This window comes from Streptopelia decaocto (assembly GCF_964273445.1).
Source record: "Streptopelia decaocto genome assembly, chromosome: 3".
NCBI lineage: Eukaryota > Metazoa > Chordata > Aves > Columbiformes > Columbidae > Streptopelia > Streptopelia decaocto.
Genome location: NC_138656.1, coordinates 29,195,667 through 29,209,300, shown reverse-complemented (window position 1 = coordinate 29,209,300; position 13,634 = coordinate 29,195,667). Strand labels below are relative to the sequence as shown.

Sequence of the window (13,634 nt, the reverse complement as noted above, 5' to 3'; positions counted from 1 at the left end):
AATTTCAAACCAGCTGTTCACATGTGACACTTCTTGATGCAATTTTTATTTGACCCAGTCTGAATGCTCTATGAAGTTCACTGGCAAATGAAGTGGTTGGGAGGTCTGTATTCACTGGAGAACCTGATGGATTCTGCTTAATGGATTATCTGTGTCTTAAATGTGCTGTGTCTGGGTGGTGTGGGTAGGACAGTGCCTGAAATAGGCAAATGTTTTGGTTTGAAAATTAGACAGACTTTAGGCAGACATTTAGTTTCCCAAGTTATAAATGATTGGTCACAACACCAAATATAGATGGTACTAGCAAAGTCTGCATAAGCAGGAATATTTGTTTTTAAAGTCTTTGTTGTTCCCAAAACCTTGGTTCTTGGTACTTTATAAAGCTCCAACTTGAATAAACATGCATGAACATGAACTGCCAAGTTCCAGGGTTTTACCCTTTGCCTCCACTGTTTTCTAAAAGCAGCCAGGATAGGTCTTAGCTCTTGCGCGATCCGCGTGGCTGGAGATGGGCTGGATGAAGCACCAGCTTTCCCCATGTGCTACCCCTGCAGGGGTTTCTGCTTGGCTGAGCTGAGATGGAGCTGCTGGCCAGGACAGCGTTGGTGACGGTACCTCTGCTCTGGAACTCGCAGCTTCCTTGGGTCTGCTGTGTTTCATGGGGCTGGGTCGGGCTGGTGGCCTCACCAAGCTCTTGAGAACTGCGGTGGGCAGGGGCCAAGTAAGGCTGCTCATGAAGCTCTTCAGCATGGAACGCTTTTGTCAGGATTTTGGGGGAGCATTGTCATCATCATCTTTTCAGAATGTGCTATTTTTAATGTATGCGTCTAAGCAATTTTATTAAAAGTGTCTCTATAAATACATAAAACATTCAGGGTTTAACATCACCTAGTGTTTCTCTTCTTCCTGAAGCTGTGACTGCCAAAACTGGTTGTTTTTCTTTGTCTCCCTGTGCCCCACTGCTAGTGGGCAAAAAGGTTAGGTAAAATCTTGTCAGTGTTTGGCTATATATTTCTCTGTCGTATATACAGTTTGTTGTTCTGATGTCATTGAGATAATTTAGTAGTGTAAAACTGTGGGAGTGTTGGCAGGAGTGGTCTTGACCATACCTGTTATCATTCTTATTTTATTTTTAGAAGTGGACTTGAATATTTTCGTTTCTTATGTTAGTCCTGAAACCTTCATTGCTGTCTTTGTTTTAATGTTAATTTGCTGTGGATAGGTACCTTTTAAACATACTTGAATATATTTAATTAGCATTAGTTCTACTTTGCATTAATGCAATTTTATTTCTGATCACATGCAATGTGTTTCGTTTTTACTTTTTAAACTTGTCCTCTTATATTAAGGTAATATTGTATTTTGTAATGCCTGTATTGCCACAATTCTTTTCCATAGTGTTGCTACTACAGGGAGAAGAGCAGTAGTTAAATTTTCTCTCTCAAGTTTCTACTGCACTACTGTGTTTAAAGTAAAATTAAATTACTCAAGTGCTTTAGTTGGATGGTTAATTTGGAAGTAGATTTTTGGACCTGGAGTTCAGATGTTAAAGCTCTCTGCAAGAGCAGAGAGGAGCTTCAACTCCAGCTGCGTTATGAGCAATGACAGGACCTGTTTTCTGAAACTGTCCATGAAAGCGGTGGGGGCAGTCACAGGTGACTGTCACCTTCAGTCTCGAGACATGCCACCCTAGGTCTTTCACTTTTCACTGCAGACATGGGGACGTGTATTTCTTCTGGGGATGAATCTGCAGCACCAGTTTTGTTCTGATAACAGCATCTGGCACTAGATTGATTTAACAGGCTCTGAGGTTTGCTCTTTTCAGATATGCGCTTGTACGGCAGCTTCTGTGCAGCTCTGACATGGCCACACGCTACTCTTGTTTTTTCTGCCTCCTAGCACCACGTGTGAAGCTAAAGCTCTTTGACACCTGCCATTTGGACCCTTTTCTTACTGAAAAATGTCATTGTTTTCAGACAAGATGAAGACAGATATCTGATCATTCCTCCCTTTGCAGGGAAGTGCTGAGGGCATGGTTCATACACAGATGAATAAAGGATTCCAGGCAATAGCTATACAGTTAGTTTTATCACTTCAGTGCAGTAAGTAGTTTTTTATTTAGGCCTTCACAGAGTTATATCTAATACAGATGAAATTAAAGCATGATAACTTATTGTTATGCCTTGCAACAGTTCTCAAACCTACTTTGTTCTGTTGCAAGTAGCAATTGTCTTACTGTTTTAATGGGAGGAAATTTCATGCCCCTTCTCTTTGGGACGGCAAATGATAGTAGTTGAGGAATTGAAATCAGAAAATTTTGGACTTTTCTGTCATGAGTGAAATGTTCTATGTGGAATATGTTTTCTGCATTCATCCAGATCTGGAGGTTAGTAGAACTGAGCTGCATTTTCCCAAGCGGTAACTCTTTTAAAGGAGAAGCTTTTTAAATCCTGTACCACAATAGCTGCTCCCATATTCTTGAAGCCTGTTTTGTGTGAACAAATAGGCAATCAGGTTGTGTGGCTCAGCCTTGTGTTGGAAATATCCTTTTATTATGTTTGATTACAGGAAAAAAGCTCTTAGAATGTAAAATCAACTCACAGTGCTCTTTTACACTCCAGAACAGTGAAAGTCACAAATTTGGGGCTTTGTTAGCCCTAATATTTCCCAGCTTACAGGGAAGTGGGTAATAGTTGAAGACAACTATGTCAATAATTGCTATTTTTAATATACTTACTAATTTTTCAGTCTTTGTCATACATTTCTTCTGAGGTTTAGATGTAGGTCTTTTTAGTTACACTTGCTTTGATTTCTTGTATTCTTTTTAATTTCTTATAAAACAGACACTGATGAATTTGTGCATTTTATCTGATGTTGAAAGACTGTAATTTGGTACTTCAAACCGTTACATTTTTCTTTTTCTTCATCTGAAAGTGCAGACTTCAGTTTTTTGTAAAAGTTTAGTTCTGCACAAGCATACTGGAAAAACAGAAAATCAGCTTTCTAAGATATAATGTTATTCTGAGGTAGGTCAGTTTTAATGACTTGAAGCAATGATACAAACTGTGATCAGATTGTCTTGCTAAACACTGATAGAAACAGGCCTAATTCTTTTCTCTTCAGTAGGTCAGTGCTGTCTGCCAGGAAATCCATGAGCTTGACTGGTGCTAAAAATCATGTATATCTGAACAGGAGAGAATTAATCCCTAATGCAAGGACGGTTGCCGTGAAATTCTGTCATGAGGTGCTTCGTGAGGTGCTTAATTATTGTCCCTGCCGTAGTGTCAGCAAGCTGTTTCAAAAGTAGGGTTTGTGACTTAAAGACATACTATTGTTCTGTGTTGTAATTTGCTGTGTGACAGAGTTCCTAGGTGGAGTTGATGAGGACAAGATTGCTTTCTTCTTGATGTGGTGTCATTTCTGGTGAGCTTTGCGAAACACCAAGGAAGTTCATTCATGCATGAGTAGAAACAGATGTTTTTTGTTGTGAATTCAAGCCACTCGTTGTAAGCAGAATTTCACCTAATATTTTCCTATGGGAACTTACAGAATGTGGCTGAGAAACAGTTTGGGGTTTGTGCCATCGATTTTCGTTTAGTCCGTCTGAAAATACTTTGTGGGCATTCTATAGCATTTTTGCAAAAGAAAATGATAACACCCCTTGGCTAATGTGACTGACTTTGAAAGGTGGGCTTCTATATAAGCAAAAACTTGGTGGTATGAAGTAATGGAAATACAATGAAAATTCCTTTCCTATCTAACAGTGTATTTTGTCATTGGAAGATATATTTAATACTGGAGTATTTCCTGAGTTCTATACATTGTTAAAATTCAAAGCTAAATCTTTAGCTTATTTAAAAGCGCAGCTGAATTGTATGGTTTTTGGCTTGATTCTGTTGAATAATGATTGCTTTCTAGTGTATTTTTTTTTTTGTGATCCTAACATCTTTCTTTGCCATACCACTATTTCATTGGAGGTAGGGGAAAGACCAGATTTTTAATTTAATTTAGTCTGTCAGAATATGTAGGCTTTTAAAATTATTTTTGGATTTTTTTATTCTTTGAATTCATTATTGTGTATATACCAGAACCTTCTGCTTCTGCCATGGGGAGTGTCCTGCTTGACAGGAAAGAGCGAGGCAGAAGTAAAAAGGCAAATAAGGGGATTACTGCTGTTTCATATGAGTAGCTTCTTGGACCTCCCCTAGGTGGTGTTCAGTAGCCGCCAGAAATGGGTATGTAGGAAGATGTATAAGAACAGACGCAGACATCCTATTTCTCCAGTGCTTCTATAGCTCTCAACCGTCTTTGGTTTTGGGCTCTTCTGGAGCTACTTGTGACTTCTGTGTTTTCAGTAAGGACCAATGGATTTCTCATTTGTTAAATAGCCCAATCTCTTTTGAGCCTGTATTCTTAATTAAGCCTTCCTTGCCCCTCCTCAGTTTGTTTTAAGTCACTAAATCTATCGACATAATTAAAGCTTTTAGCATTCCAAGCGAGCTTCTAAATGTAGCAGTCTTGTCTAGCAAATATTTTGTAAATTTATTTGATTTTATTTTTCTGTCCTGGGTAATTCTTAAGCCAATTATTTTAGCAAGTAACACTGAATAATCCTTTGACCCTTCTGTACTTCTGCCCTTTGTGGGAACCTCTAGCTTTTGTTGTCACGAGCTTATGAAGAACGTATACATAGGTTAATATGTGAAAAGTTGGCTTAGAGGAATTAACCACAGTTACTAAATTTTGATGTTGAAGGCAGTTACATTTTGAGAGATCATAATTTTATGACCAAATATGAAAATCTGGGTCTATTTTGATGTTGATATACCCTTTGCTTTTAGAGTGACCACAATTTTCTTCCAAGTATTAACACTGGTCTCTTCTTTGTGCTGGTATTGTTTCTTAAAATGTTATTTTAAGGGCTTCAAGTTGTAAATCAGGGTTTTGGAGATTGTAGGAACAATAAGTTATGCAAAGTTGGATAGTTACTTTTTCTCTCTCTGTATGTTAGTAATCCAGTGGGGATTTTTTTGATTGTGGGGAAATGACTTCGGTGTAATAAAATAGTCTGAAATGTTGATAAAGTTCATGAAAATGTCAGGAAGCTGCATCCATCTTTAACCCTAGAAGCCTGTAGCCTGATGTATTTTTCATTATACACACAATAGATTTTTGCTCATAGTTTTGAAAAGGTTTTCAGTGACAATCTGCTGCCTAAGAATCTTATGTTTTTACAAGATGCCATTACATGCATGTACATGAAATTGTAATATAGGTAAACAACATTTTGTTTGTTATTTGCAATTTTTACCTTTGTGCATTTTTGTAGGTATGTGATAGCATTGAATTTTTTTTTTTTTAAAGTAAATATTCTTAGATTATTTTTTTACCTGTTACAAGGAAGGCTTTTTTTCCTGTAAAATCTAAGAGATTGAAAATCTTTGGGGCCTTCAAATTATAATTTCATACCAAATACATAATGCTCATTTAAGCTGAGTAAGAAAATAACTTGCTCTAGTAAATGTTAAAAGGCTTCTTGAAGTATTTTGAATACAGGCAGCATGGTCTCCAGCATAAAGCTGAGGGGCCACCAGGTGGTGCTGTTGGAATATATTTCATTTTTGGTTTAACAGTATTTAAAATGTGTCTTAGCAAATGCGAATGAGGTGGGTGCAGTATACAAAAACTTTTCTATGCCACAAACCTGTTTGTACAGTTAAAAATAAGTTGAAATAATATGTAGCGGCTTTGTGGTTTGGGCACTTCTCATTTTTAGAAGTTGGATTTAGATGCTGAGGAAAAAAACTTGTCTGTAGGAAGCAGATAGTCTCAGATTCTTTACCTGCCTTTTTGTTTATTCAGAGCCCAGTTTATGAAACTTGTCAATTCATGTACTATAAACATATTATATCATGACCACTTGCTTATTTGCCTACTACATTTTAACTTTAAATAGCACAATAACAGTTTAATAGTATCATTTTAACTGTTAAGATTTTGGTCAGTGCAAGAATCTTTCCTCTTAAGGAATGCACAGAAATAAGGATCTCATTTTACAAGGGTTTGGGGAGGTTTAGTTTTCTGTTCTGATGCATTATGTGGCTAAAAAAGTCAAAGTAGAAACAAATTATAGTTCTGAAGATATACAGATTTTTAGATAGAGATTTTACCAGCGCTTACGAGGGTATTCTTTTGACTCTCTTGAAAATTGTATCCTTTAAAAAAACTAGAGGGGGGAGGTTAGAGAACAGTGTGGGCCCGCAGTAGATTTGAGTAAATTCCTATTGCCTACTGATTTGAGCAGGTTTGCTTTTGTCTTAATGACAGAAAATACGTATATTCTTTGAAAGCATGATGTAGAGTATTTTACAATATTAAATTACCTTCAATTGCCCTATATAGCACCCCACTTTTAAGGAGAATTATTAGAATTTGGAAAATAAGCGAGCAATATGCCTGAACTAAAGTGATTGTGTCCTGTCTAGTCAAAAAGCAAAATCCAGAACAACTGCAAACAAAAATCTCCAAACTTATTTTGCTTGTAATCTCAGTATTGTGACCAGGCTAAATGTTTGGCATCGTATGTACCAGTGTCACATTAGTAACCACCTCACTGTAGCTAAAAACAAACTAAATAAAACCACGTGACAGCCGCTAATAGGTGTGTAAAAGTTTGGTGGCCTATGGTTGAACGAACCAGAGGATGGTTTCTTTGGAGTTTGTGGCCCTACATATTTACTCTGGGTAACAAATTTATTTACCGTCTGGGTTTTTCTGTCTTTGGCGCAGCGGTACAGGGTCCTGCCTGAGCGGAAATTGTTCCCCCCCTTTCCCAAGTCTGCTACACCAAATACTTCATAGAATAACTGCATGCAAATACAAAACCATCTCAGTGAATGTCAGATATCCAGTGTATGCTGCTTCTGAAAGTACTTTTTATATCTAGTTTTCCTGCTTGAGATAATTTTTTCACTTGGCTTCCCCACGTCCTCCTCCCCCCAGTGTATTAATGTTCTCGCACTTGAGGAAAGGAAACGTGCTCTTTTCAAATGGCTCTTTCGTCCACTCTGAGTTTAATTTTGTTTACTCATTTTAGCAAAGAGTTTTTGCACTTCCTACCTTAAAATTTGGCACAATTCACTTACTACCATAGAATTATAGTATTATTGCAATCCTCTCACTTATGAAAATTGTCAGTGAACCTTTAATGACAATCAATAAAAAGTCTAGTGTGTTAAAATTCCCATATTTTGTCTTTTTTCACTGCACAAAATACTGGAAGGGATCAAGCAATATGTTGTGTGCAGTAATACAATTTATAGTACAGCACTGTAAAAACTTCGTGCAAAATACTGATTTTATTTTTCTTATTCTTATTTGTCTGTCTTTTATTTTTCTTAAGCATAATATCAGTGTATTAAATTTAGAAATTACATGAGAGGTAGCTTTTTCGATCTGTTCGAATACAAAGATTGAAGAGCCATTAGTGAAACGCTCTTAGAACTATGTGCTAATGTATGGGATTTTTTGGAAGCAATATCCAAAAAGGCAGCATTTGCCAGATGCTGCCTTTATAAGGTGTGAACAGGTTAAGAAATACATTCTGCTGCATTGTTCTTTACCCATTCATCAGAAAAATCAGTTTGAGACTTCTGTCAACATCTGTTTTTCAGCAGTTGAGTTTTTGTGATATGACCATATTTCTGAACTCTGCTATGGGACTGTTTTCTGCATGTCATTTATAGTGAAGGAATGCCTGTAGTACTGAATCTTTTTAAAAGATCATATAAATAGTTCCGTTTTCATTTGCCCCGTTCAGCTAGTCTGAGCAATTTTTTACTTTTTTGCTCTGGATGGGTCTGGGGTTGTGCTTATACAAAAAAGAACTGTATTTTACTCTCTGTGTTTATTGAAAGATCCAGTCTGTCTGTAATACTGAAACGTTCTTTTGAGTAACTATAAAATCTGACTTGTGTGTACAGCACTCTACCAAATTCCAGTTTTGATTGGGGTGGGGGGGGAATCTGTAGAAACAATACTAAGAAATTCTTACCTTTTATATCCACGTTTTACACTATTTACCGTTAACATACTTGGAACTTTGAATGGGAATGTGTTTTATCTCTGAGCTATTCTCCACCTTTTTTTAAAGGGATGGGCTTCTAGGATTCAGTTACTTTATTTAAAAATTTGTCTGACTAAATGTTCTTAAAAGGAAAAATTATAGTCTAATTTTAAAACAACATAAAGCAAAGTTATGGTTTTTATTGAAAGATCTGGTTCTTAAGGATTGTGGTTTCCCTCTTTATGGCAAAGATATGGTTATTCTAAGAGTGGAATAGTAAAAGTAAAAATAGTTCTGAAACCGATAGTATTCCTCTCTAGTGCAGTAGCTGTACGATGCCTTAATTATCAACCTGAAATTCAAGTTCTGTTGAAGTTATTTGAAGAAATATGCTGTTGGTTCAGTGGTGTCAAAATTTCACAGCTGAAAAAAACGTAGACTGTGAATCCTTGATTGCCGTTTTCTCTTGAATGGAACTAGAGCGCTCGAGGGTGTTTTAATTATGTGCCCTGGTTCGAATTGGTGAGTTTATCATCTTTACTGAATGAGTCTGAGGTGCGGGGTGGATATGTGAACTGTGGTTTAAGTTACTGAAGACACGCAGTCTGTTTTTCTTTGGGGATGGCAGTGAGAGCGGGGAGAAGACGGTATTAAATGCCGCTGAGAAGCGAGCTGCAGCTCTCCGTGCCTCACTCTGGGTCACGTTGGGCTTTTTCTGGGTATTTTAGGCAGCTAGCTTTAGACAGTGTGTGTGCACAGTCATGACCTGGTTTTGTGTAGTAGTTTAAATGATGTTAGACTTTAAAATGTAGGTGTTTTTTAATGAAATTGTCAAGTAGGTTTTTTGTTTTATTTTTGGAAGCTGGTTTGCCTATTTGCTTCTGGGGACACTTGTTTCTTGTGTTCATTTTCTCCATTGTAAGGTTTCTACAGAGGCTGATATCACGCACAGTGTGTTTTTTAATAGGGTCAGAATTGAAAAGAATGGAAGTTGCCTGTCAGGGAGGGGTGTTTTGGCTTAAACGGAAATACTTTCCTTTGTCTGTTCTGTCTTACTTTTATAGGTATTCAGTCGATTCAAAAATATTTTTAAAAGATGAGGCTTTAAAAAAAAAAAAAGCGAATATTCAGTTAAGTCATTTGCTGTGTGTTTCTGTTGTGTTGTTCAGTTGTGCGGTGTTTTGATTATTTTCCATTTTATTTTTCAGCATTGTCAGTGAAGCAGGAGCATCGATCTACAGCGTCAGCCCAGAAGCAGCCAAGGAAATGCCAGACCTAGACCCCAACCTAAGAAGTGCAGGTATGAAGTGTATTTATTTTATCACCGTCTCAACACAAAGCTCAAGCATCAGTTCTCAGATGGTATTGTTGATGATGTTAAGCATAATCATACTCAAAACTATAAAAAGTGAAGGTTTTGGATGTCTTGTTTCTAAACTTTAATTTTTCTGTCATTTCCAATTCAAAGTCGTAGGTGCATAAATCAATGGCATCCTCTTCTACTAAGGCCTGTAATGTGAAGGTCCTTGTGGATGTGTCCCTTCAATAGACTGGTACAGCAGAATTTATGGGGATTAATATCACCGATGAATTGCATAAACTTTCACAGCTGGACACGGCTATGCCCACAAGAATTAGACCTTCTCTCTCTTCTTTTCTCCCTTGTATGTACACAAATGTCTCTAATAATTGAATGCTTCAAGGGCTAGAAAAAAATGTAATACTAGAACAGATAATTTAAAGGTGGGCATTCATTGTGATCAGTTTGAAGTCTACATGTAGCTGAATATGGTCTTCATGAAATCCTATTTAGTTTTAGTTTTTTTAAAAATTACCTACTTCAGCATAAATATCGTGGAGATATAATACAGCCCAAGTTCTTAGAAACACGCAAGTCTTGCCACTATTACAATTTTCAGTGTTTGGTTAAAGGATAGTCTTTAAAGATCAAATTCCCAGCAGTTTCATTGGTTTCCAAATTCTACTCTTGGATTTGTTTTTTTGGGAGACAGCTGTAAGGGCAGGTCTGAGGTTGTTTTTGGATTACTTCATTTGTGTGCTCTTATTCATGTGTCTTTTTGTATTTGTTTTTATCTACCTCAGTTTTTTTACTTTCTTGTTTTTCCTGCAATTTGCTATCATAATAAAATATAGCACATTTGAGAACGCAGTAACACTTGTGTAGTAACACTAGTCAAAATTGTGCTGTTTTTAATGTTAATTTTACTCTATTAGGTTACTGGCCTGGAAATCCTTAGCAAGGTGTAGAAGCAGATCAGCAGAAAACAGTTCTAAAGTTACATGTTATTTGGGGGTAAAACTTTCCAGAGTCCCCCATGTTCCCCTTTCCTCTTTTTTCCGTGAAGGGGAAAAGGGATTTGTGCTAACTCTATGTCTCAAGTGAAAGTTTTTACAGGAATATTCTTTAAATGTCTATGTCAGTCCTTCCCTTTGCAGGGCAGGCCTCTAGCTTCTTTTTGCTTGACTCTTTCCTCCCTGCCTGTGAATGGACTCCGTTGCGACTATTTCTTCCCTGGGCCACGGGGGTTTTGAATGTGGCGTGGTATGGCCAGAGCAAATATTAGGCATGTGACATTTCTGTATTTGTGACAGATGCCACTAACTTTCCCTTGGGCCAAAGCTTTTTTTATGTCGCTGATATATTAAATGTGGGTTTATAGTTGATGTAAATGAACAGAAGAAGACTGAAAAATGAAGAAATCTCATTATTAACAATATGCTTTTCCAGATGTACATGATTTTCCTTTTTTTCTGAAGGTAATATTTGAACATTTCAGACACTTTTATTTAGTGTTATGCATTAAATACAGGAAACAAAAAATCGAATTTGCAATACGTGACCAATTTCAGTATTAATTATCTAGCGTTCATAATTTCTGTTGTTACTAGGAATTGCTTCAGGCACAACTTAAGTGCTGTTGCATCTGGTTTGAAAAGCATCAGCAATTTTAATGTGCCACAGCAGTAGCACAGGGTGGACAGGAATTGAAAAAGAGTGGGATAGAAAGTGAAAAATAATTGCTTAGTTCCATGTATGTCAGCTGTTATGGAACTGACAGCTAGAAGTATATTTATTACAACAGAGTCTTTCTAGAAGTTTTAGACTTTCTTGACGTCTTTTGGTGTCAATTTGTAATTAGCTTCACTGAAGCTGTGGACGTTTTTTTAAAGCTGAACATAATGTGACATAACATTAGAGGGAAACATTAACTGATGTTTGAGGTTTTTGCAAACTTTTTTCTTGACTAGCTTTTATTTCTCTACTTTTGATTTTCTTTTAATTTGCAGCAAACAGAAAAGTGACACGGTGTCAACGCTGACTTGCTTTTTATTTTAATTGTTGTGTTACATGTCAGGTTCTGTGCTTACATGATAGCATTTAGTACATTAAAGGAAGCTGACAGCTGCATGATGAAGTGTGACATTTATAGTTAAAATAAAAGGTACAACTGACGTGAGATATCTGTGATCTTAACACACTTTGCCACTTTAACATTTTTCTCAACACAAACTTTACAAAAGGGTTTAGGGGTTTCTGAATGACACAGGTAGGCCTATGTTTGTCCATCAGGTACATAAATGTAAAATATTAAATAATGCATATTATATGGGAACATACTTTCATATCCTGTGATAAGATTGATCTCTGTCATATTTTCAGTGCTGTTTAGCAACTGTTTTTAGTAAGTTTTCACTTCATACAAACAGAACACATCAAACCTGATAAAAATATTACCTTATTAATTTCTCCTTGGCTGACTGTCATATATAGGAGGAAACTCACTAAGGTTTATCATTTCTTGGGAGTGCTGATTAAAGATATTAGTTAAGCCAAGAACTCAACTGGTTATTATTTTATTCCCTTTCAGCTATCTCTGAAGGTCATGGGTTACATGGGTTTGTAATAAGTGACTAAGAAAGATCTCATTATAAACCAGTGGTGTATGTATAAACTATAGTGGAAAGTCTTCATAGTCATCCATACAGCACATAAACCAAAACTGCAGTTGCTTGGAGGAAAAAAAAAAATGCTCTTAAACAATTTGCTGGTATCTACAGAGCAGAGACTGGAATAGAGTCTCTCCATCTTTAGAATTGTCCTCCAGAGATGACTACCTTCTTTCTAGTGTTAGACAATATCAGCTCCTAATATCAATTATTTACATTGAACCAGAATCTTTAAAATTTTCGTAGCACCAAATCTGAATATTTTACGGAAGTGCAGAAGCCTCTGTACTGCTACACCAATTCCTATAAAATCTCGTGGAGTGGGACTCAACTATGTAGCTGGTTAAGAACTTGATGAAACCTAGTTACTTGTGTTTGAGTAGAGTGAGAAGGTCTATATCCCCTTCTGACAGTCACTGGAGTATTAATGAGCAGAACAGCTATTCCTCAGCCTTGCAGAATTAGGAGATAAGAGGCTTAGAGGCCAGAGCAATAAAAGGATTTCCTACTTGATAGGCTGAGCAAGTTCAGCTGCAGCAGATCAGGAGGGTTCTGCCTAGAGAACAATCTGCTGGAGTTCAGTCCACGGGGGTTTTTGGATGAACTTGCCCCAGCATGTGTCCTCTGGTCTGCCTCTTACAGAAGAAGTTAAATGGGTTTTTTTGGTGGAGTTTTCATAGAGCAGTCAAATTCATATTCATGGATAGATTCTATATTTACTTTGCTATCCTGTTCATTTTTGTTGTTTTGGTTCTGTTTGGTTTTGGTTTAGGTTCATTTAGTTTTGTTTTCTCTCTTTTTCTTGAACTACCATCCGTGTAAACACTTAATATTTAACCTTTGGTTAGCTTTTATTCATACCAACTTCAAATAGGAGTTTTTCACTGTAACTTGCCCATAAGATCTCCTGCATTACTCTAAGTAGTTGAGATTACTGGATTACTCTGTAGTTAACATTTGCTTGTGCCTTTTTTTAATGGAAAGCCTGGATGCAAGTTTCCTTTTAAAGTCGCTGTAAGAACAGCACTCAGTGAACTGTTATTTTGGCTTTTAAGTTTACCCATAATTCTCCTTGCCATTAGTTGTCTTTCATTGTCAGAGTGGTTGAGAAGGCCATCTTAACGTGGTATTCTTTGCATAAGTAAAACAAAAACAGCTAAACTCAGTGATGCCATCCATCCCTTGAATGGATGGACTGTGTGACAATCATGATTGCTGTCACTGGGCCTGTGAACTCTGGAATTAAATGGTTTTCCAAAGGTTGAGATCATCTTTGTTTTACCTTCATCGTGTCCTATATAGTTTTGCCCAAGGGTTTATTTCATTGTGCGGAACCTGTATTCCTAATGAAAACGAAGTTTCTGAGGTGTGAAACAAAATGAGTCAGTGCACAGACTCTTCCACGCTTTCTGTTTTTACAATAAGACGGTGCTTCTCCACCTCTGCAGTTCCTTGTTGTTGCAAATGCTTGTTGGCTTTAACAAGTTTGGCTGGACAAAATGGGAAGACTGTGGAGGAACAGGTGAAGTACACAGAAAGTGTAAACACGTATGACATGTTGAAGGACTGACACAGAGAAATATGGAATTTGTGTACTTTC

At 36.9% G+C, this 13,634-nt stretch overlaps 1 protein-coding gene across 3 annotated transcripts in view; it reads left to right on the top strand.

The window, feature by feature from the left end:
* Nucleotides 1-13,634, top strand: part of SRBD1 (S1 RNA binding domain 1) — a 131,480-nt gene that overhangs the window by 55,773 nt on the left and 62,073 nt on the right. For all 3 annotated transcript variants that reach the window (XM_082047646.1, XM_082047648.1, XM_082047647.1), the window contains exon 16: nt 9,274-9,365. In XM_082047646.1, coding sequence (XP_081903772.1) covers nt 9,274-9,365 — 92 coding nt within the window. The remainder of the gene's footprint in view (nt 1-9,273; nt 9,366-13,634) is intronic.